Here is a 25,296-nt window from a genome sequence, read left to right as displayed (position 1 = left end):
TCCTTTATATACTTCTGCTCTTCCGGGTCTGCCACTCTGGCTCCCATCTCAGAGATCAGCCTTGCTCTGTGAAAGCCAAGAGATCTTCGCAAGGGGCGGGTAATCATGCGTGACACTCAGTCCTAATTTGCTGCCGCGGAAGTCAAAGAAACCAACCTTTAACTTGCACAAACTGTACACACCCATGTCTCCTTTCTTTGCTTACGATTATCTTGCAGTAATCTACAGTCAGCTCCGTTACAGGCTGGGGGGGGGGGGGGGAGCGCGCTGCAAGGCATGCTGGGAAGAGATTAGCCGGCTCCCTTTCGCCAGGCTGCGCACCGCCATGGCCTCGTCCTGCCGCGAGCGCTGCCTGGTGTCCCTGATGCGTGGCATCTCCTGCCTCCTGCTCGCCCTCCTTTCCCTACCCGCGCTGGTTTCCCGGGTCCTCGAGACCGTTGTCGGGCGCGCTCCAGCTGGTAGCGGGAGTCGGAGCGTGCAGCCGCCGACCGAACCACTTTTACTGCTGTCAGGGGTGCAGGTGGCGCGGCGGATCCGGCAGAGGAAGGTGAGCGGACATCGCCAGTTTCCATCGGAAGCCTGAATGGTTATAAAATAGAGTGAAGTGTATCGAGGGGATGTTATCTGTCTTGCTAGCGATCTATAATCTGGAAATATTCGTGCCCCTGATCGTCCTCCCCTTTCTTCACTCACCATATTTCCCAGCCACTGGCATCATGGGGACCTTAAGTAGTTTTCTGGAAGTTGCAATTTTGTTACAATTAAGGATGTGAGGATTATGGCCAAAGTGGAAGGTGTGTACTACCGTAGTTATCCGCCTCCTAACTGAAATGTTTTGTCTTGGAGGAAATACCTGTTGTTTAGTACGTGCTAGTTGAATTTTATGCTCTGATCGATACGGAATAGGATGCAGTTTTCCACCAGGGCTGTGCAGGTGTGCCCAGTGGAGGATATTATCACAGCGCAGGATCGGGTGGTTCTTTGAGACGTAGAGGTCAGAGTGATCAGGAACCTGTTGAAGTTACACTTCTTGCATTTATCTTACCGGTACTGACTCCCGGCTTCAGGACTTGATTTTCTTAATAGTAAGCACAAAAGTTATCTTTCTAGGAATTACCACATATTGGTTTTTGGAGAAAACCAAAATTTTGCAGGTCGAGATACATTTTATTGGGCCGATATAAAATTTAAGATTTAGTTATTTTATATTTTTACATTCCGCTTTTCGGTACTTAAAAGCAAATTCTATTTAGGTACTGTAGGTAATTTCCTATCCCCAGAGGGCTTACAAGCTAACGCCCGGCTAAAAAAAAAAAAAATAAATAAAAGGTGGGGGCGTGGTTAAACTGGGCTGCTCCGCGGAGAGAAAAAGTAATTCGGGGTGGGGTGAGTTGGTGTTTAGGGGGCAGTTTAAGATGCACAGTGAGAGGTAGGAACAGGACTATCTTCAGTGAAGATGTAATGCGATATGGATGGAAGGTGAAAGAAAAGGAGATCTGTACCATCTTCTCTCTACCTAGCTTGATAGTGGTGGTCTCTCTACCTAGCTTGACAGCTAGGTAGAGAGACCATCAAGCTAGGTGGAGAGAACATGGTACAAATTCCTCTGCTTTCACCTTCCATCCATCCAAATCACATGTAATCTTCATTGCAGGTAGCTGTACATCTCACTGTGCATCTTAAACTACCCCCTAAACCCCACTCCAAATTACTAGTGCCACCTTGTACAGTGGTATAAATAGGTCAGAAATCCATGGCCCTCCACAGATGCTTGCTTTCTCTCTGCCCAAAATGGCACTTGCAGACTCCTTGCAATTTGATAAATGACTCTATTAGTTTGTACCTGAGGCAATGGAGGGTAAAGTGACAAGGAGTGACAGTGGGACTTGAACCCTGGTCTCCTCAGTTCATAGCCTGCTGCTCTAACCCCTAGGCCACTCTTCCACATCATCTTTGGATAATTCTTTATTTATTTTGGCCCAACAGTTCCCCTTCTGCTCCTCTGGATTTCCAGCTTAACCAGGGCTGGCCACTATTGAGCTATGGCACCAAAAGCTTTCCTTTGCAAAAACCCAAGATTTCCCAAATTGAGTCTAGTCATCGCAGTGACAATGCATGGTTTTCTCAGTACCCTACCTAATTTAGACTTTATCCTAAAGTTTGACCACTAGATATTGTTTTGTGGTTGACACTGATATCTGATTTTTTTTTTTTACATGTTTTCATGATATGAGGCTCGGCTATCATGAATCGTGGCTTTAGTAGTGATTTTCCAGTTGTCTCTTGTGTTGCTCACAAAAGACACAGGCTAAGGCAGTGTTTCCCACCCCTCTCCTGGAAGCACACCTATCTCGTTGGGTTTTCAGGATTGCCATAATAAATATGCACGAGATAGTTTGCATGTACTGAGCCTCTAGTGTATGCAAATGGTCTCATGCATATTCATTATGGTTATCCTGAAAACCCAACTGGTTAGATATGCCTCCAGGAGAGAGTTGAAAAAATAATGGGCCTAAGGGAATGATTAGACTAAAGCAAAAAATATATCCATTTGGATTGCAGAATTCATTTGTAAACTGCTCTGGAACTTTACTGAGAGGGTGATAGATGCCTGGAACTACCTACTTAGCAGAGGTGATGGAAACTGATATAATTCAAGAACACTTGGGAGAGATACAGAAGACAGTGATAGGAAAAGGATTGGGCGGCTGCTGTATTGCTATCTACCCATCACTCTTGCAAGAGTGCCTTGCAGGAAGTTTCAGCCTTGTGCCCGTCTCTCTCCCCTATTAAGTTTCAGAACCTAAATCCCCACCCCATCATTTTTGATAATTAAACCCCATTATCAGCCCTCCCAGAATGATCCTGTATAAACATATGAAACCCCTGATATAGTGGCCCCCACGTAGGACCCCAGAAACCACACCTCAAATAAGGATTTAGCTGGTAAAGTCCTCTCTGTTAATTTAATCTAAGCCCACGTTTGCAGTCGGTAGTAAACAGCATTAATAAACATGCTGAAAGCTAAAATGATTTCCACCTCAAACTTTTAATGATTAAAGATTAGAAAACTTGGATGATGCCTGGAGTGGAATCCAAGATGGCGGTGGGAAGCAGCTGAGGGCAGATCTCAGTCTTCCCTTTACAAAAATAGTTGGATAATTTATTACCTCATGGGCCGCATGAGGAAACGCAAGTTAGCGGTTATCCCTATGGCCTCACTTGCCTTTGTCCTACATGCCCCGATGGATGCTCATGTACTCTGGAGCCCGGCACCATCGACAGCAGCCATTGGGGAGTTCCAGAGGAAAGGTTTGCCCTGGCTATATGACATCTTTGAGTCCAGCGATGAAGACACCTCCAGCCGATCCAGCAACGTCAGACTCCTCTCTATGCAGCCAGGAGAGTCACTTTCGGATGACATTTCTGTGACTCCCCCAGGAGCTGGGAACACCGCAAGGAGAAGCAGATTTGCCGTGAGTTCCAGTGATTCGTCTGTCCTCAAGGGGACGCTGTGTGTGGTAAGGCAGGAGGAGTTTGAAAGTGGTGCTGTCTTTTCAGTTTCCTTGGCTAGAGATAGAGACAAGTACCTTTTCCCCTCATGAGGCCTACAATTTTCTCCCCCGAGCCCATCTGGGAAGCCATAAAAGGTCTGGGGAAACTGATTTCATCTCAAGTTGGGATTGTGCAAGATAATGTTCAATCTTTAGAATCACGAGTATTGGTTCTGGAAGAAACTAAGGAAAATACAACTTTATAACTGGCTGATATTAATACAAGTTTGTCTCATATTTAACCTTTACAGGAAAATCTAGAATATTCTTTAAGGTAAAAGAAGTTGGGAATTTGTGGATTTTTGTATCCCTGTGATTTCTCCCTAGGGGCATGTTCAAGAGATGTATGTTGGAGATTTTTAAAAATTCCTGAAAATGCTCTTCCTCCTATTGCTAGAATATATTATTTGCCGCCATCCAGAAAGAAAGTTGAGAGTAGGAGATCGCAGGAAATGTCTCCAGTACTAGATAATTCTCTGGATGTTCCAGCTCTTTTGGAAACATCTAACTCGGCTTTGGCTAAGCCTTTGACTTGATTGGTTTCCTTGGGTTTGGATTCTGATTAGATTGTATTTCAGACACCGTGGCGGTACCTTTCTGCAGTGTAGAGCTATGGCATTTCCAGATGTGGCAGGATCTATACAGAAGAAAAGGAAGCAATTCCTTTCAATGAGACCTAGGGTGTTACAATTGGGGGCTCAGTTCTTTCTTAAATTTCCTTGCAAATGCTGTGTGAAATATAAGAATTCTATGTAAGCTTTTTTTTCCGAGCTTAATCAGCTGTCCTTTTTCTTGGCCGATAAGACTGTGCCTCCCCAATCTCCTACTACTCAGTTCGATGCTCCCATTTAGGTGGAATTGCATGCTCTCTTTATTGATAAACCTGGGAGCAGCTGCTTGCTTGGCATTTTTTTGTTTTTTTTATTAGTTTTTGTTTTTCCTCAAGATGTATTTCCCCCAAATTATGGACTTTATCTTTAGCTTAATCTCAATGTTTTCTTTTCTTTTTTTCTTATCTTTTGGTATCAGCTTGTAATTTTCCCTTTCAAGTTTATTTGATACCAGATAGAAAGAGGTTTAAAAGCGAGCTAAAAACATGGCTATTCAAAAGTGCATACAACCTAACTTAAAAACATCAGAATGCAGAGGTCCACAATAACCGGAAGGAGAGGAGATACTAATTGAACCATGAAGAATAAATGTAACGAGAGATTCTAAGACTCTCAATACAGAGTTCTGACTAATATGTGAAATTTGTTAGATTATCTTACTTGCTGTACTTCTCGTCTTATATCCTAGATCTTTAGTTAGTATGTATTGGAACATGTCATTTGATAGATGTCAATTCCCTGTTTATGAATACTCCCTCTGTAACCCATCATTATCTGCTCATTTTATAGCTATGAACGCTACGTTTGTAAACCATTGTGATCTTTACATGGAATGACTGCATATAAAATGTCTAAATAAATAAATATTTGACAATGCATAAATAAAAAAAAAAAAAAAGATGGGAAACTTGATAAACACGTTCCTTAGAGCTCCTGTTATTTTCAAAGTTGCATTTATAGGTCAGAGCTTCAATAAATTTGTGTTTACTCTACTCTTCCTGGGCATCTTAGGGCAGAGATTGATATTGAAGAATTTAGGAAACCATTAAAAGGCCATTTTGTTTAAGCAACATTTATTTATGATGGTCAGTCTTGTTTTTTTGTTTATTTTTATGTTTTATCATGTTTTGTGTTTTTATGTATTTTGTTTTATACATTTTCTACTGTCAAGGACGTTTTTATTTGATTGCCACACTGAACTCAGATTAGAAGCTGTGGAATATAAGATTTTAAATAAATAAATTCTGTGGTTAAAGCAAATTCCAGTTAATTATGTTCCTTTCTTTTTCCAGTTACAAGGGTTGTTGGTAGGCATCCTCCCTGCAGCTGGCTAATAGGATAATATCCCAGTTTGGATGTGTTAATGTAATGTCCTTACTTTCATATCTTTTAGTTCTGTTATTCCATATTCTCTTCACTTCCTTGTCTTGTACCTTAATGGCACTTCCAAACTCCTCTCTGGATCTCAATGAGTTGATTATGCCGACTGGGTGCCACCGTTCTCCTTCCATCTTTTTCTCTTTCTCCCTGGGGGAATGATGACTCATTCCTCCAAAGGACATTGATGGTCCATAAGTTCTCTCAAGGAGAGAGATACCAATTCTTCAAAATGGTGGAAAGACTGAGTCCCTGGGCCCTAGGGTATTCAGGAAAAAAAACACTGAAGCTCTTAAGCAGAGGAGAAACCAAAACTGGAGGCATGAAGAGTGGGGGACTTCCTTCTCCTAACAAAAAGGTTTCCAACAAACATGACCAAAAGAGGTAAAAAAGCACCCTGACATTTTCACTTTACCCAGGTCTCAAGCTCTGAGACCCAAGTGTATTTTTCCTAAAACAATAAACTGTACTGAAACAGTGTGCTAACTCGAACGGCAGCGGCTTGGGAACAGCCAGAAAAAAAAGGAGACAGACTCTGGCTGTTCCTTAAGTGCAGTTTATTTGCAGTGAAATAAAAGCGCACTATAAAGGAAAACAAAAAAAATTTGGCAGCTCACCTTGAAGTTTAACTTTCTCTCAAATAACATGGCAGAGTGCAAAATAAAAGAAACAATTTAAACAGTTCAGCTTGTAGGTGTTCTTGGTTCCTGCCTGCTCTCCAGGGCTTGTCCAGCCCTTCCGGGCTCTGCCAACTTATATTGGGCTGAAGGGATCCTCCCTGGGCACAGAATCCCTTTGCGGGGCTGATCCTTAAGTAAGACCCAGCTAGATCTCTGTGGCCGGTCCTTTAAGGTAGTTTGTGGGAGTTTCTGGTATACTCCCTCACATACCCTCTCCATCAGCTCAGCCTTGCTGGGAGGACGTCTGCCTGTACAAGGGACACCTTTCTTGACAGAAATCCATATTGTCATTTTTCCTTCCTGCCCTATGCCGGATCTTGTAGTTGAAGGGCTGTAGGGCCAGGAACCATCTCATCATCATCACTTTGGACTCCTTGTTCCTATTCATCCACAGGAATATTGATGGTCCGTTCCCTGTACGTACCAGGATCAGTTCAGACTGCTGGGTTATGCCTCCCCTCCAGCAGATGGAGTCAGAGAGAAAATTGAAAAGCACCCCCTAGATATACTGGTGTGCTACCTGCCATCCCTCAGTATTTCCTCTGACTCCAGCAGATTGAGAGGCATAACCTGCGGTCCTGTTCTGACTAGCTTTTCTTCTAAAAAAAATTTTCCAGGTGTTGTTTATTTACGCTTATGCTGGCTAGATCAACTGGTTTCTTTCTTTATTTTATTAAAAAAAAAAAAAAATATATATATATAGAATAGTGTTTGTATGTGTTACTGGTTGTTCTGCTTGGCTGTTTAGTTCCGCGCAGCGTAAAGGCAGGCGTTGAGGGCACTGCCCTCAGTGATTTTTCCTGGAGTTAGTGTGTCCCTATTTGGTCCTGGGGGAGAGCTTACCGGTGGGCCGGTCACCCTCCCCCCCATTGAGTGTATACCGGAGTTATTCTCTGAAGGGGGCTTTCCTTACTGTCTGTAAAAAAAAAACAAAACAAACATTTTGTTTCCAGGATAGCCGCTTGAGGGACACTTAAGTCCTGTTGGAGGCAGGCAGTCTTCTAACTTTACAGCCCCAGCCTGCCGCACTTTTTACTGCCTGACCAGGGACTCCGGAGGGGGTGGCCGGTTTCACCCAGTGTTGTCAGCTCCTGTCTGTGTACTTACTTTTGGCGCGCTTCTCTCTGTCGGCCTCTTGATGCCACGTTCTTCGGCCTGCACGGCCTGAGGGAGGGCAGGGGCGCGACTCTCCCGAGAGGGTCTCTGCTCCCGATGTCTTCTCGGGGGCGAGGGACCCTCTCAGGGGCCGAGCGCTGCCCGCAACGGTCCTTCTGTGTCCTCTTCAGCGCGGCTGGGGAGGGTGTCCGGAGCCCGATCGTCGGCTCCGCCTCCCATTGAAAGGGAGGCGGCGGCCATCTTGGACACGCGGCAGGCTCCCGATTCAGCGTCGGAGGAGGAGGATTCTCCTCCTCCCTCACTGCCTGCTTTAAGCCCACTCAGTGGCTCCAATTTGGAAGCCCCTCGAGCCCCCCCCCCCCGGCCCGGCCCACGGGAGGGGCTCGAGGGGCCAGTACCTTTTTCATCAAAATTTGTGCTATTAATGCACAAGGCATTTTTAGAGGCAGAGGCAGGTTGGGAGCCAGACGACCCCCCTCCTACAAAGTGTCCAAAGGCGGCTCCGGCTCAGGAGAAAGCCGGGACTCAGGAGAAAGCCGGGGCTGGTGGCCCGCGTTCACTGGGGGGGGGGGGGGGGGTGCAGGTGGTCTGGAGGCCCCGGATCTCACCCAGGACTTGCCGGATGGTGCAGGGGCGGATGTCACTGACGGTCAGGAGTCTGTCGAAGGGGATGACCCCCTGGTTTTGCTCCTGTTTGGTAAAGATGAGCTCAACCTTTTGATCCTTCATGTTTTGAAGGAGTTGGAAATTCCGGCGCCGCATCAGGAGGCAGATACTTCCACGGGGGATGTAGCAATGGCGGGTCTGAGGGCCCCTCCACAAACCTTTCCTTTACATCCCAAGGTGTTGCAGATCGTCTCTAATGAATGGGACATTCCGGAAGCCCCCTTGCGGGTTAGCAGGGTTATGAATAAGTTATATCCCCTGCCATCGGAGTCCTTGGAGATCCTCAAGGTCCCTTCAGTGGATTCGGCGGTCACAGCCGTGGTTAAGCATACTACCATTCCCGTCACGGGAGGGGTAGCCTTGAAGGATCTCCAGGACCGGAAGTTGGAGATCTTATTGAAGCGCATCTTTGAGGTTGCGGCATTGGGGGTCCGGGCAGCGGCTTGTAGCAGTTTGGTGCAGAGGGCCACTCTCCGCTGGATTCAACAATTACTTACAACACAGGAGCTCCCGCCGGATGAAGCGGAACAGGCCAACTGTGTGGAAGCGGTGGTCGCCTACACTGCGGATGCCTTGTATGATTTGCTACGGACCTCGGCCCGCACTATGTCATCGGCGGTTGCAGCTAGGTGTCTGCTTTGGCTCCGTCGATGGTCGGCGGATGCCTCTTCCAAGTCGCATTTAGGCTCCTTTCCCTTTAAGGGGAAGTTGTTGTTTGGTGAAGAGTTGGATCAACTCATCAAAGACTTGGGAGACAACAAGGTGTATAAGTTGCCGGAGGACAAGCCCCGTCAGTTTCGTTCCTTCGGAAATTTCCGGACTCGGTTTCGGGGGCAGCGCCGGTTTCGTATGGGGAGGAGTGGTTCCTTTCCCCCAAAACAGCAGAGGTCCAGGTCTCAATCTTGGACTCCTTCCTTTCGGGGCAGGCGGCCTCAGTGATTGGGATCCTCGCAGAATTTTGCTGCCAGCAAACCTACGCAATGAAGGCGCGCAGGCCCATTCCTCCTTTCCGCGCATCGGGGGTCGGTTGTCCCTGTTTTGGGAGGAATGGGTCAAAATCACTTCAGACCAATGGGTCCTCGACATCGTTCGTTACGGTTACGAGTTGGAGTTTGCTCGGCCCCTCCGGGATCTTTTTATGATATCGCCTTGCGGTCCTCGGGAAAAACAAATGGTTATCACCCAAACTGTGGACCGGTTGCGGACCCTGGGGGCGGTGCTGCCCGTTCCACCGGCCGAGACCAGGTTGGCCGGTATTCCATTTACTTCGTGGTCCCAAAGAAGGAAGGCGCGTTCAGGCCAATTTTGGATTTGAAACGGGTAAACAAGGCTTTGCGCGTTCCTCAGTTTCGCATGGAGACACTGCGGTCTGTTATTGCGGCCGTCCACAAGGGAGAATTCTTGGCTTATTTGGATCTAGCCGAGGCGTATCTTCACATCTGAATCCGGGATCGTCATCAGAGGTACCTGAGGTTCATGGTGTTAAGGGACCACTTCCAATTTTGCGCCCTTCCGTTCGGGTTAGCCACGGCCCCGAGGGTGTTTACCAAGGTTCTCGTAGTAGTCGCGGCCTTTCTGCGCCGTCAAGGAATACTGGTACATCCCTACCTCGATGATTGGCTCATCCGAGCAAAGTCGGAGGACTTGTGCAGGCAGGCGGTCCAATTGGTAGTGAAGCAACTTCAGTCGTTAGGTTGGGTAGTCAACTTTGCAAAGAGCCAGCTGGTTCCGACTCAACATTTGGAGTTTTTGGGAGCCCGATTCGATACCTTGGTGGGCAAGGTATTCCTGACTCACCAGAGAATGGAAAATCTGATGGTTCAAGTGTGGAACCTACTGGATCTCCCTTTACCTACGGCCTGGGATTATTTACAAGTCATTGGGCATATGGTTTCTACTCTGGAGATGGTGCCGTGGGCTTTTGCACATATGCGGCCTTTGCAAAGGGCTCTTCTTTCTCGTTGGGACCCCAGGTCCGAGGATTACGGCGTGGAGTTGCCACTGATGGAGCCGGCACGGTCAAGCCTAGACTGGTGGTTGATCCCGGACCATCTCTTGCAGGGAGTGGACCTAGATCCTCCTCCGTGGGTTGTCGTGACGACGGATGCCAGTCTATCAGGCTGGGGAGTGGTCTGTCAGTCCAGAGCAGTGCAGGGGAAGTGGACTCCTCGCCAAGCCTCTTGGTCCATCAACCGTCTGGAGACCAGAGCGGTACGTCTAGCCTTGCGCCACCTTCTCCCGATGGTACAAGGTCGGGCGGTACGAGTTCTGTCGGACAACGCGACCACGGTAGCATATATAAATCGCCAGGGCGGCACAAAAAGTCGGTCGGTGGCGGATGAGGCGTCATTGTTAATGGCCTGGGCGGAGCATCATCTATCCCTCATCGCGGCCACCCATATTGCAGGCGCAGACAACATTCAGGCGGATTATCTCAGTCGACAGCTCTTGGACCCCGGAGAGTGGGAGCTGTCGGCCGAGGCGATGGGTCTCATCACCCTGCGGTGGGGGGTTCCACGTCTGGACTTGATGGCGACTCGGCTAAATGCGAAGGCGGCACGTTTCTTCAGCTGAAGGCGGGAGCACGGATCGGAAGGAGTAGATGCACTCGTGCTCCCATGGCCTCGTCACATCCTCCTCTATGTGTTTCCTCCGTGGCCCCTAGTAGGCAAGATGTTAAGGCGCATAGAATCGCATCGTCGTCTGGTGATTCTCGTGGCTCCAGAGTGGCCGAGGCGGCCATGGTTTGCGGATCTCGTCAATCTCGCGGTGGACGGGCCTTTATGTCTGGGGCATCTTCCAAATCTCCTTCGACAGGGGCCGGTATTTTTCGATCTGGCGGATTGTTTTTGTCTGGCGGCTTGGCTTATGAGAGGAGGCAGTTGAGGAAGAAAGGATACCCGGAAGCTGTCATTTCCACCCTTCTTCGGGTGCGTAGACCTTCGACTACGCTTACTTATGCTAGAGTATGGAAAGTGTTTGACTCGTGGTGCTGTGTCTCCAAAATATCGCCACGTCGGGCTTCTGTAGGTCATATCCTGACGTTTTTACAGGATGGATTAAAGAAGGGTTTGGCCTACAGTTCTCTGAGAGTTCAGATGGCGGCTCTGGGTTGTTTGAGGGGTAAGGTTGAAGGGTCCTCTCTAGCGTGTCACCCAGATGTTGCCAGATTTTTACGTGGCGTTAGGAACTTGCGTCCTCCTCTGAGGGTTCCTTGTCCTTCCTGGAATTTGAACTTAGTTCTCCGAGGCCTCAACGCGGCCCCCTTTGAACCTCTTAGGAGGACCTCTTTAAAGGATTTAACTCTTAAGGCGGTGTTTCTGGTGGCCATTGCGTCGGCACGTAGTGTGTCGGAGCTACAGGCTCTTTCGTGCAGGGAACCGTTCTTGCGTATTTCGGAGTCGGGCGTGTCTTTGTGGACAGTACCTTCCTTCTTACCTAAGGTGGTATCGGCCTTTCATGTTAATCAGAGGGTGGAGTTGCCTTCTTTCTCGGCGACAGAGCTACAGTCTTCTCAAGGTCGAGATTTGAGGCGTTTGGATGTCCGTCGCGTACTCCTGAGATATTTGGAGGTCACCAATGACTTTAGGAGGTCGGGTCACCTGTTTGTTTTGTGGCAGGGACCCAAGAAGGGTCTGCAGGCGTCCAAGGCAACTATTGCCCGATGGTTGAAGAGCGCTATCGCGTCCACATACATTGGTTGCGGTAAGTCTGTTCCTGATGGGCTCAAGGCCCACTTCCTGCGTTCTCAGGCGACTTCGTGGGCTGAAAGTCGGCTGGTTTCTAGCCAGGAGATTTGCAGGGTGGCCACGTGGAAGTCTTTGCATACATTTGCTCGACATTATCGGCTCGATGTTCGTGGGCCGTCAGATGACTCCTTTGGGAGCAGTGTAATTCGAGCGGGACTTTCTGGGTCCCACCCCATTTAAGTCGGCTCGGGTACATCCCAGCAGTCTGGACTGATCCTGGTACGTACAGGGAAAGGAAAATTAGTTTCTTACCTGATAATTTTCGTTCCTGTAGTACCAAGGATCAGTCCAGACGCCTGCCCGAGAGTCTGTTTCAGGAGAGTCCGCTCGACCCTTTCTCAGTGTTTCTTACTCAGCTTTTCGATCTATCTGGTATCCTGTAAGTTGATACGGTAAGTGGTTACCCATTCCGTTTTCCTGTTTGTTTTAGCTAGTTAATTTGGAGAATGTTACTACTTGATCTAGTCAGTTGCCGTTTTGCTTGTTTGCTCATTTAGCGGAGGGGTTGCTTTACATCCTTCTGCTTTGATATCAATTATACTGAGGGATGGCAGGTGGCACACCAGTATATCTAGGGGGTGCTTTTCAATTTTCTCTCTGACTCCATCTGCTGGAGGGGAGGCATAACCCAGCAGTCTGGACTGATCCTTGGTACTACAGGAACGAAAATTATCAGGTAAGAAACTAATTTTCCTTTTTGAATGTGAACTGCTATCCCAGCAGGTAAAAGTGTAGGGCCTCTAAGGCCCACTTTCCTAGCATGTAGACTGAGGACCAGTGGGTTATGCACCTCTGCCAGCAGATGGAGACGGAGCAAACTGACGTTACAGTATATGTACTACTGCAGTGACACCAGCCTGCCAGTATTCTCAGTCTTCAGCAGATGGTGGATGTGCATTTCCCTACTGGGGATTGCTTCAGATATTAGAAGGAGACTTCTATAAAGAAAAGAAAAAGACCTGCTCTTCTGTGGTGATACCTAATTATCCCTCTCCCAGTTGAGAATTCCTGAGGTGATTTCCACGGGCCCTCAGGTGTATGCCTTGGTCCGGTAGCTGGTTTTTCAGCTGGTGTGGATTAAGCTGATTGTACAGCTTAAAGGCAGTGGGTGCAGGAAGCCAAGCGTAGCGATGATGGCAGATGCACTCTTCCCCCTGCAGCCGGAGACTGTCTCTGTACTCAGCTGGGAAGGGCTGACCTCAGAAAGTCAGAGTAGAGGAGTTGTGTAGGACTTCCTCCAGTTTTCATGCTCGGTGCACCATTCCAACGTTCATTCAAGCTCTCGTTTGGGGTTAAGGGAACTGCCCAGGTGGGTTGTGCTCTGCTGTTAGGCTTTTTCCTGTGTGCCATGTAGGTAGGCCGCGACAGCTTTGCATGCTTTTCTGTGTGTTCTACAGGATTATCGATGTGCGCAGTGCATCTGGCTGTGCGTCCGAATTGTGTGCCCGGTTTCTTTTGGGCGTGCTGCCTGTGCGCACAATCTAAAATGTATCAGTTGTGCGCTCAACTGTGGCACGGTGTCCGTGCCACAGTTGTGTAGACTTGGGGGGGGGCCTAACTTTTGTGCACTTAAATTTTTTCTGTGCGAATCAGCTGGGCGTACATCTTCAGTCGCCTGTTAAGCATACTGATGAACTAATGGCACTTGTGACCAAGAAACCTAAGCACCTTTCTCTCTGTCTTGCCTGTCATATTCGCCCATCTCGGACTGGAGTGCCCTCTAACATGTCGGCACTACTTAGAGAGGCTCAGGGAGAATTATCTTCTTCTGGTTTTGCTAAGTCTGGTTCTTCCCAGTCTGATGATGGCCTGGCTAAGCACTTGTCTGGAGGAACGCCTGACCTTGGAACCTCCTTGACTGGTTCCTCCACAGAGGATGGCAACTCAGTGGGCCCCACACAAGTACCTTCTGGTTTTGGCATGGATCCTTCTGCCTTTTCTTGGGTAGAATTTTTTTTGGAGGATTGCAATCCTTTCTTCAGGCACAGTTCTAAGCCCCGCCCAGTCCTGTCAGGTGGTGGCCCCTCCCTCTTCTGGTTCTATGTTTAGGCTCCAAAGCAAACCTCGGTTAGCTGCAGGTATTTCTTTTCTTTTTTTTTTTATTTTTTATTTATTGCTTTTAAACATAATACAAGCATCCACTTGTTTAGGAAATCTTTTAAGTACAGTTTTAAGGAAATACTTTAGATACATAACATCCAATTTCGCAAATAAAATATTCTGTGCTTAAAATAATAATAAAGGAAATATGGGAGAGCTTGGAAATAAGGAGCGACAATTATCAAGAAATATTAACAAATTGTTTTAAACATCCTGAACCAAACCCCATCCAAAATTTCTACATTCACACCGGAGCAACAAGTTTATCTAAGGTTGGAGTGAGTATCCAAAAATGATCTTAATTGTAATGGTTCAAAGAACACATCTCTGCTCCCCAAAAGAAATACAACATTTACAAGGAAACTGTAATTTGAAAAAGGCTCCTTTTTGAAGAGCTTCCTCCCTCATGGCTAGAAATGATTTTTTTGGGTACTTGCCAGGTACTTATGGCCTGGATTAGCCACTGTTGGAAACAGGATGCTGGGCTTGATGGACCTTGGTCTGACCCAGTATGGCATGTTCTTATGTGATTGTTTTACTAAATCAGGATAACAACGTATCTTCTGGCCAAAAAATAAAGTTTGATCATTATGGAAATATTGCTTAAAGACATTGTTCTTGTCCATTAAGAAGGCAAACGAGACTAATAGCGGTCTCCAATGAGAGACTACCATTTCTTGGGAGGATTCTAGTAAAGTAGTTAGATCTGGTAGTATGTAATCTTCCATGTTTTCTTGATCTGCTGCACTGGGGTGCAAATAGTACGCCTTGGTAATAACAGGCTTGATTTCTTCCGGTATCTTCAGAACCTGAGAAACATATAATTTGAATATACCCACAGGCGATATATTTCGAAATACTAGAAAGTTTATAAATCTTAAGTTGTGTGCCCTCAGGCTATTTTCAATCTTTTCCTGTCTCTTTGTTGTTTCACTTTTATTCTGAATTAGATTTAACTGAATTTTCTCCATTGCAGAAAGCTGGTTTTCAGTTTTTTCTAGTTTTAGCTTTTTGAAGAACCAGTTCATTTGCATTGGAATTCACTTGGTTCTTAACATCTTGCACCTCACTCGTTAACCCCTTAATAGCCTTCTCCAGAGATTGAATTGCTAACCAAATCGAAGATAAAGTTATTTCTTCTTTAGGCGGCAGATAAACTTGTTCGCAAACTTTTTGGTCCTCAACTTCCCTTCCCCCACTTGCTGCTTCGCCGACGCCATTTCCCGTTCCCGGCGAACGCAATCCCCCTCCTCCATTGCCTCCATTGGGAACTGTGTTCGCTTGCTCCTGAATGGTAAGTCCAAAAGGTGTTTCCATTTGTCCTGCCACCTCTATCTCCCCTTGGAGATCTCCCAAGGTTTCGGTGACATCCAGCTGCCTCAAACTCACACCATGGCCCAGTGGTGTCGGCCTCCTTGGTGATCTGGGGCTTAGTGATATTTCGGTCTGAGTTGAAAGCCTTCGCTGTTACGATCGTGGACCCTTGGGCTGGTTGGGACAGTGGATGGTATGCTATGGAAGACTACAGGAGGTGTCCCAGCCGGGAGGCGGCTCGGCAGAGACTCAGAAGAGGCTCACCACGGGAAGTCCAAGGTCCCCCCAGCAGGAGCCCGTAGGGACCCAGACCTCTTGGACTTAGGTGGAGTCCTATGCGACCAAGGACTCAGGCAGCGGCTGAAGAGACTTCACCCTCGGAAGCCCACGGCTCCCCCAGGAGGAGCCCGTGAGAGCCCGGGCCGCTGGGACTTAGGAGAATCCTCTGAGCCAGCAAGTACCGGATACCTGAGGTGAGGAAGAAGCCGGGTCAGAAGCCAGGAGTCAGAGATCCGAACCAAAGCCAGGGATGAAGCAGAAGACAGTCGTGGATGGAGCCGGGTCGGAAGCCAGAGGTCAGAAGTCAATACCAAGCCAGGAACAGAAGCTGAAGACGAAGTCGTGGGACAGAGCCGGGTCGGAAGCCAGAAGTCAGACGTCGATGCCAAAACCAAGGGACGGAAGCAGGAGACAAGTCAGGAAGCAAGCCGGGTCGGAGACAGTAGCAGTCCAAGAGTTCGCAGCAACTAGCAAGTCAGGAAACCTGAGGAACCTCGTTGCAAGGCACTAAGGGAGTCCAGATGCAGGGTTTAAATACCCTGAGGGCGTCTGACGTCATCCAGGGCTAGCTTGAAGGTTTCCCGCGCCGGCCCCTTTAAATGGGACGACTCCTCACACGCATGCGTCTAGGGGGCGGGGCCAGCTGCGCCAGATCGTCGGCATCTCTCCCGAGCAGGGAGAGATGCGCTGGAGGGCCTGCAGGCTCATGGAGGCCTCGGAACAGCCCGGGCTGTCCCCAAGGTAGGTGGGGGGACCGGGGTACGGCCTGGGACCGCAACACTCTCTCCTTGGCTGCCACCTCTGTGACCCAGCCTTCCGGCATTGGTGGGGGAAGTGTTGCAAAGAAGCTGCCAATCTGGGGTAGAGATGTTCCACCGGTGTGGATGAAGTTTCTCCACATCGGACCCGGGCTTTCCGCTTAGTATGTGGCATTTTGGAAATAAAAAATAGGAAATAGTGCAGAGCCTCTTGCAGCCATGTCTGTTCAGAACGCCACCTTGGAAGCTCTCAGCTGCAGGTATTTCTGACAGGAATCCAGATGGTACTGATGATGAGGCAGATCCTGACTCTCTGGAAGATGGGGAAATTTCTCCGGGACTGGGACTGTATAGGACTATGTTGCGGTTCTTTCATAGAGATGACCTGCCGGCCCTGATTTCCCAAATGTTGAAGATGCTGGGAGTGCCTGGGGTAGATTCCTTGATTGAGCCAAAGAAAAGTCCCTTAGAACTCAAGGAATTTTAGCGATGGGCATCAGAGGAGACTCTGGAGCCACCAACCCACACAGTATTTAGAAAATTAAATTATAAAATTTGAAATGATCATAATAAATGTCTACCAGCTGCTAAAAAGAGTGGAAATGACCTGTATACATTTTATTAGAGCAGGATAGTTCTTTTGCTGATGAGAAGAACATTTTTTGACGTCTGTAGTAAAAACAAAATTAAAGTTTAAAGACAAATGGTAGCGCCCAATCATCCCTAAAACTAGTGGACTGGCCAGAACATCCCAGAAGAAGTAAGGACCACTATGGAAACCAGAGAAATTCCAAACCTGTATCTGGGGGATGAGTGGTTACGGCTTCACTAGCGATGGGTAAATAGGTCAGCATAGCAATATGAGAATAGGTAGAAGTACAAATCCATAATAAACTATCAAATACCCCTGAACTAAAATTAAATGATAGAAAAATTCTAGAAATTATTTTAGGTAACCCCAAAGTCTTGGATTAGCTACCAATTCTAGATAAGGGAACAACTAGCCTAAATATAAGAAAACAGTCTGATGACATCCCTGCACATAGATCTATGGAAGCCAGAAAAGAAAAAGACAGCTTAGAATTTCGTCAGGCTGAACTTAACTAGAACAGAAGCGCTGTCAAGGTGCTCTGTCCAAAAGACCTAAAATAATTATAGAACACTTAAGAAAAAGGGAACGAATAGTGATTACACGTAAATTGTGAATGAGCCGTGTGAGTGTGTGATAAAATACGCTGTATCCAGTAAAGGTAAAGTCAGGTCAGTGAAGTTATTGTTAATTCAAATGCTGCAACACGGAAGCTTTTGGCAGCTTAATTAAGCTAGTGGGGTAGGCTGAGAGTGTATGTCGGAGGGAAAGGTACAACTTGTTCAGGGAACAAGACAGCTAATATACACTATTTTTCACTATATCTTCTGGTATAAGGTATACGCGAAAAAAATAGACTATCCTGACCATGCCATCTCATTTGTTACAAAAGGTAACAAAATAAAATGAGTATACAGTGGCAAGTGAGAGTGAACGACACTTTTCTTAATGAATGTTAATGATAGCACAGTCCTTTTCCATAGGTAGTGTCATATTAATTATTGTTTATTTTGATTTAGATTCTCAGTAAACGTCAAGTCGTCAATGAATATACACTGTGGGAACACGCATATATACTAGGCTGTGGAAGATTGGTCGGTATAGGGAGTCAGACTCTTTTTTTGAGTTATTTTAGAGATAGGCAGTAGGGTGAATAAAGAAGAAGGAGAGCTTACCGCAAGATAAAGATAAATGTGTGCACACACTGACATTAATTGGTACCAAAAGCCACAGCAGATGAGAGAGGGAAAGTAAAGTAAAAGAAAGGAACGCAAGTACTAAGACAGACCCAACAGAACAAATAAAGAAAAGAAACCAAAGGAGACATTTACTTACCTAGAGAGCTTCATCTTTGGTTAGTCTAGAAAGCGAGAGAGACACAAAACTATCAATTCTTGGAAATACACAACAGAGACATTTTTTACTGTATGAAATAAGAGGTGTTTCTTAAATTAGCTTATACTTATCTGACTGAAACTTGAATAGAAGCATGGTACTTGGATGCATTCCATCCTAAGAATCCCTAGTGACAGTAGCTGGAAGGAAAAGAAAAGGGAAAATACATAGTTTTAAAAAAATATAAATGTGTTATATTAGATACACATATTATTTATGTAGGACCCTTCTCATCTCGCACGATGGAACTCCTTCTCATCTCGCACGATGGAAATCTCACACTGCCCAACCCGCATTCCACAACACTTCCTACCTTCTCCTCCCAAGTCAGAAACTTAGGAGTCATCATGGATAAACAACTGAGCTTCAAAAGTTTCATCAACAACAAGACTAAGGACTGCTTTTTCAAACTTCAAGTATTAAAACGATTGAGACCTCTCCTCCACTTCCATGACTTCCGTACAGTGATCCAGGCAATCATCTTCTCAAAAATAGATTACTGTAACTCTCTTTTGATTGGCCTACCTGCCAATACCATCAAACCATTACAGATGCTGCAAAATGCAGCAGCCAGAATTCTTACCAGGACCAAAAGAAGGGACCACATTACTCACATCCTGATGAACCTACACTGGCTCCCTATCAAATTCAGAATCTTGTACAAAGCTCTCACCATTACCCACAAAGCTCTCTACAACATCACCCCGCTAGAACTCAAGATCTCTTTCCGACTGCGATTACCATCCAGGCCGGTAAGAGTGGCATATAAAGACACCCTCCAAGTCCCCCCATTAAAAACCTCGTTAAGAAAGAGAGCCATCTCAGCGTCAGGACCAACCCAGTGGAATTCGCTTCCGCCAGACCTCCGACGTGAACATTGCCCGGTTACATTTAAGAAAAGACTCAAAACCTGGCTGTTCAAACAGGCCTTTTGCTTAAATCAGATGCCAGCTGAATCAAATCAGTTCACTCACCAGTAGTCCATGGACTCTTGCCTGCCTGCTCTCGATATAGACGATCACTATTTGTACAGTTCAAAGACCAATCCCAAAGTCCTTTGCCAATAACACGGTCTCAAACCTAATCACAACCCTACTAGCCTTGTAACATAGTTTTTGAGTTATACTCTTGGTTTGTTCACCAGTTTCATGATCCTAGTTCTGTATGCCCTTGTTCAATGTAATTGCACTCTATGAGGCACTGTTTCTGTTACAATGTAAACCGAATTGATTTGTATCCTCTTATAAGAAATTCGATATATAAAACTGTTAAATAAATAAATAAATAAATAAATAAATAAGGACCCACACTTAAGGAGTTTGTATATTAATCAAACCCAAATTAGTACTAGGTCCCTTTACTTTATTATTACTATTTCATCAATTTTTTCTAAAAATTATTTCAATATTGTCTCTCAACATGCTGACGAACTCCGATATCAATGATCATTTTTTTACACTCATAAATTGATATATACATGCATTGCATTGGAGAGTTGAGTATATACCAGTTGGATGGATTGCATCTATTCTTCGACGACTGGGCAACCTCACCTACAGTCTGAAGCTACCAGCTACTTTAAAGATCCACAATGCATTCCACATCTTATCATTGAAACCAGTGATACTCAGTGAGTTCTCCAACAAAATACCCGACTCTACTCTGGTAGATGCAGAGGAAGACATCGAATACAAAGTTGACGCAGTTCTTGATGTAAGAAAACAAGGCAGAGTATGGGAATACCTCCTGTCATGGGATGGTTATGGCCCAGAAGACAACTCTTCGACTCCAGTGTCCAATATCTTGGATGATAAGATGCTACAGGATTTCCATCATCTACATCTGCAAAAACCTAGACCTGGTAGGTCATTGCGTGGACGCCCTTTGAAGGGGGGGTACTGTTGCGTCCGTCGGTCTTCAACTGCTTCGCCCCACTTGCTACACCCCTGTCTCTGCTCCTTCTGCTTACCTGGGCATGATGGCTACCACAGCGTCGTCAAGCCGACCTCTCTGGCGTCCCCGGAACGGCTATGGTGCAGCCATACGCCATTGTTCCTCCCAGGTATCTGCTAGGGTGCGCGCGCGCGCGTGTGCAACCCACGTCTAAGTACGCCCAGTGGCGCGAACCTCGAGGGTGTTCCCTCATCCTGACGTCACGCCATCCGGGTATATCTACTACTCAAGATTGCTAGCTCATTGAGTTGGCAAAGACTCGAACTAGGACTCGAACTGTTCCTATCTGTGCTACTCTGCCGCTTCCCTGCTGCCTGCAGGAAGCTCTACCTCTGCCCTTCGGGGTTTACTAACTATCGAGGGTACCCGCTCCTCGGGGGCCCTCTATTCTATTTCAGGTGCCATTCAGGGAACAGGTACTCGCTCCTCGAGGGCCTGCTCTCCCTGCCTCAGTACCTATACCATCTACTGCTATCTGGTGGAATCGCATCCATATCAGCTAACACTGAGTGAGTACTCTAATATATCCTCTGTCTCATCCACAGTAACTCCTTGCTGGGTAACCTGCTGCGGAACCTCCTGACGTCACCTAGGAGAAAAGGGCTCCCTCTGACGAGGTCTCTGAGACTACAACTCACCACTGCCACCTGGTTGCTACTTCAAGCTGTATAATAAGAGTACAATACTGATGTTTGTGTATCAGAGTCTAGCCCAGTGCTGTGGCTCCTCATGGGGCTCCTCCCCATGGGCGTGGTCATCTCCACAGCACCCAAGGATCCACAAAAACATACATAATAACAACATGGGAGCTGTTCCATTCCCCTTATCATTTTGGTCACTCTTCTCAGTACCTTCTCCATCGCAATTGTATCTTTTTTGAGATGCTGCGACCAGAATTGTACACAGTATTCAAGGTGCGGTCTCACCATGGAGCGATACAGAGGCATTATGACATTTTCCGTTTTATTTACCATTCCCTTTCTAATAATTCTCAACATTCTGTTTGCTTGTTTTGACTGCTGCAGCACACTGAACCGACAATTTCATGACGCCTAGATCGCTTTCTTGGGTGGTAGCCCCTAATATGGAACCTAACATTGTGTAACTATAGCATGGGTTATTTTTTCCTATGTGCATCACCTTGCACTTATCCACATTAAATTTCATCTGCCATTTCGATGCCCAGTTTTCCAGTCTCACAAGGTCTTCCTGCAGTTTATCACAATCTGCTTGTGATTTAACTACTCTGAAAAATTTTGTATCATCTGCAAATTTGATTATCTCACTCGTCTTATTTCTTTCCAGATCAATTATAAATATATTGAAAAGTAAGGGTCCCAATACAGATCCCTGAGGCACTCCACTGCCCACGCCCTTCCACTAAGAAAATTGTCCAGTTAATCCTACTCTGTTTCCTGTCTTTTAGCCAGTTTGTAATCCACGAAAGGACATCACCACCTATCCCATGACCTTTTACTTTTCCTAGAAGCCTCTCATGAAGAACTTTGTCAAATGCCTTCTGAAAATCCAAGTACACTATATCTACCGGTTCACCTTTATCCACATGTTTATTAACTCCTTCAAAAAAGTGAAGCAGATTTGTGAGGCAGGACTTGCCTTGGGTAAAGCCATGCTGACTTTGTTCTATTAAACCATGTCTTTCTATATGTTCTGTGATTTTGATGTTTAGAACACTTTCCACTATTTTTCCTGGCACTGAAGTCAGGCTAACCGGTCTGTAATTTCCCGGATCGCCGCTGGAGCCCTTTTTAAATATTGGGGTTACATTAGCTATCCTCCAGTCTACAGGTACAATGGATGATTTTTATGATAGGTTACAAATTTTTACTAATAGGTCTGAAATTTCATTTTTTAGTTCCTTCAGAACTCTGGGGTGTATACCATCTGGTCCAGGTGATTTACTACTCTTCAGTTTTTCAATCAGGTCTACTGCATCTTCTAGGTTCACCGTGATTTGGTTCAGTCCATCTGAATCATTACCCATGAAAACCTTGTCCAGTATGGGTGCCTCCCCAACATTCTCTTCAGTAAACACCAAAGGAAAGAAATTGTTTATTCTTTCCGCAATGGCCTTATTTTCTCTAAGTGCCCCTTTAACCCCTTGATCATCTAATGGTCCAACTGGCTCCCTCACAGGCTTTCTGCTTCGGATATATTTAAAAAAGTTTTACTGTGAGTTTTTGCCTCTACGGCCAACTTCTTTTCAAATTCTCTCTTAGCCTGTCTTATCAATGTCTTACATTTAATTTGCTAACGCTTATGTATTATCCTATTTTCTTCTGTTGGATCCTTCTTCCAATTTTTGAAGGAAGATCTTTTGACTATAATAGCTTTCTTCACTTCCCTTTTTAACCATGCCGGTAATCATTTTGCCTTCTTTCCACCTTTCTTAATGTGTGGAATACATCTAGACTGTGCTTCTAGAATGGTATTTTTTAACAATGACCATGCCTCTTGCACACTTTTTACCTTTCTAGCTGCTTCTTTTAGTTTTTTTCTAACAATTTTTCTCATTTTATCAAAATTTCCCTTTTGAAAGTTTAGCACGAGAGCTGTGGATTTGCATACTGTCCCTCTTCAGTCATTAATTCAAACTTGATCATATTATGATGACTATTGCCAAGTGGCCCCACCACCATATCTTCTCTCGCCAAATCCTGTGCTCCACTGAGAATTAGATCTAAAATTGCTCCCTATCTTGTCGGTTCCTGAACCAATGGCTCCATAAAAATTTCATTTATTCCATTCAGGAACTTTATCTCTCTAGCATGGACCGATGATACATTTATCCAGTCAATTGGGGTAATTGAATTCTCCCATTATTACCGCACTACCAATTTGGTTAGCTTCCCTAATTTTTCTTAGCATTTCACTGTCCATCTCACCCTCTTGACCAGGTGGATGGTAGTATACCCCTATCACTATAGTCTTCCCCGACACGCAAGGGATTTCTACCCATAAAGATTCAATTGTGCTTTTATTATTATTATTTATTTAACAGTTTTATATACCGCAGTTCAGGTAACAAAGTTACTAATCACTTCGGTTCACATTTCAACAATTACAATGACAAAATAAAGAATAGTTTATAATGTCTTACATAGAACAGGGTGATTTAACTTGGATAAAAACTAATAATGAACAGGGAGAGTACAATTTATATACATATGTCTTGTATATACATGAGTGGGGTAAGAGAATGCTTGGTTGAACAGCCAGGTTTTGAGTCTTTTTTTGAAGGTTGGTGTCGATTGTTCGAGTCTGAGTCCTATATTTAGTCTCATATAGGATTTTTATCCTGTTGGACTCTATGCCATCCCGGACATAAAGCTCCACACCGCCTCCCGGGTGCTCCCCTCTGACATTGCGATATAATTTGTACCCCGGTATAGCACTGTCCCATTGGTTGTCCTCCTTCCACCATGTCTCTGAGATGCCAATTAAGTCTGTCATCATTCACTGCTATATATTCTAATTCTCCCATCTTACTTCTTAGACTTCTGGCATTAGCATACAAACATTTCAAAGTTTTGTTTTTTGTTTTTATTTTCATTCTGCTTTTTAATTGATAGGGATATGTTAGAATTTTTTTAGCTCAGGTGAGTTTTTAGTTACAGGCACTTGGACTACTTTTCTTATTATTGGAATCTCACTGTCGGGATGCCCTAATTCTAATGCATCATTAGTATCCTTTGAAGATACCTCTCTCCGAACCATGCGCTGCTGAGCGACTGTCTGCTTTCCCCTTTGTTCTAGTTTAAAAGCTGCTCTCTCTCTAACTTCAGTTAGTCAGCCAGAGTGACTCACTGCTCTCTTGATTAACAAATGTTGGTACCTAATCAACCAAATCACACTACCTCAACACCTTTCCAAGGTGAGTAACTGAACTCAACTTTTCAACCTTTTTACTTAGCTATACACTGCTCCTAGCTTTTTTCTAGTTTCTGGCTACTTTCTTTTTTTTTTTTTTATTTGTTGTTATTTTTTTGTTTTTAATATACAAACACTCGAACTTCTGCTTACTAGCTGCCTTATTGACTATTTAAAAATACAGTCTAACTTCTGTTTATTTGCTGCCTTACTATTAAAAACACAAACATACTAAATAATATTCCCATATAATTAACTTTGCCCCAATACTTAAAAAAAAAAGACAATATCCCAAGCAAAAACTTACTGATTCCTTTCAGCCACCAGCAAGGTAATCCTTTCCTCTCAGTAGATTGGGATGGTACAGTCAGCCTCCTCCTCAGTGAGGTATGTAGGTGAGAGTCCCAGCTGAACTAGAGGAAGTATGGAGAGATGGATGAGGTATGAGAACCAGACTTGTCTGAGTCATACTGGAGTCAAGATGATCATGTTTACCTGATCTCGTAGTACTAATTTTTTCAATTTGTCCTGGCTATTAACAACAGCAGTGGAAAATGCATGTAGCAGAATGGCAGTCCACTGCAGCAGAAACACAACTTTGACTAATCTGAACTTGCTTGGAAGAATTGACCAAAATCACCCTCTAGAGAGTCATATTTCTCGATTGGTGTCAGTGAGCATCCAGAAATCCAATTACCTGCAACCCTAACAATCATCTCAGATATCTGTTCTACCTGTCATCATCAGGCCTCTGTACTTTTTCTGTAAGATTGCATATGAGTGCCATTGCAGCATATCACCCTCAGTTAGAGGGGAAAATCGATCTCCATTCATCCTCTGGTTTCCAAATGCATGAAAGGGTTATGGTATGCAAAACCCCCAGTCTTGAAGATGGTATCTCAACGTGGTCCTTGCCCAGTTAATGAAAGCTCCTTTGAACCATTGCACTTTGTTCCATTGAAAGTCCTAATCTGGAAGGTGGTGTTTTTAATAGCAATCACTTTAGTGAGAAGAGTAAATAAACTACAAGCCTTGGTCTCTATTTACCCAACCTTCATTTTTTTCACAGTAGGGTGGAACTACGCACTCATCCAAAGGTTCTACCAAACGTCTCTGCATTTCACATTAATCAAGCCTTTGTTCTGCTCACACACACACAAGGGCAAACACTGGCACTCACTGCTTGTTTCTGTCTATAAATCAAGGTATACAAGCCTGGCATTCACTGACTGTCGCTGCTGTTTTCCTGGATTTAGTTGTAGGG

The 25,296-nt window shown here is 45.4% G+C and overlaps 1 protein-coding gene and 1 long non-coding RNA gene across 4 annotated transcripts in view; one reads left to right on the top strand and one right to left on the bottom strand.

The window, feature by feature from the left end:
- Positions 1–263: 263 nt before the first annotated feature.
- The window catches only part of FAAH2 (fatty acid amide hydrolase 2), a 106,267-nt gene continuing 81,234 nt past the window's right edge, over positions 264–25,296 (top strand). For 2 of the 3 annotated variants that reach the window (XR_003857522.1, XM_029607187.1), the window contains exon 1: positions 268–547. Coding sequence is in view for 2 of the 3 variants with exons in the window: in XM_029607187.1 (XP_029463047.1) it covers positions 326–547 (222 nt within the window). In the remaining variant the exon portion in view is untranslated. Of the gene's footprint in view, positions 548–25,296 lie in introns of all 3 variants that reach the window. The other variant, XM_029607188.1, reaches the window with a different exon arrangement.
- LOC115094287 lies at positions 17,808–24,718 on the bottom strand. The gene is made up of 3 exons (XR_003857523.1): positions 24,528–24,718; positions 24,340–24,445; positions 17,808–18,328 (listed from the first exon to the last, which is right to left on the bottom strand). It is a non-coding gene; the product is annotated as an uncharacterized LOC115094287 (long non-coding RNA).

The sequence above is a fragment of the Rhinatrema bivittatum genome, chromosome 6, assembly GCF_901001135.1.
Source record: "Rhinatrema bivittatum chromosome 6, aRhiBiv1.1, whole genome shotgun sequence".
Taxonomy (NCBI): domain Eukaryota; kingdom Metazoa; phylum Chordata; class Amphibia; order Gymnophiona; family Rhinatrematidae; genus Rhinatrema; species Rhinatrema bivittatum.
Note: the sequence above shows the minus strand (reverse complement) of the source record. Positions and strands in the feature narration are given on the sequence as shown.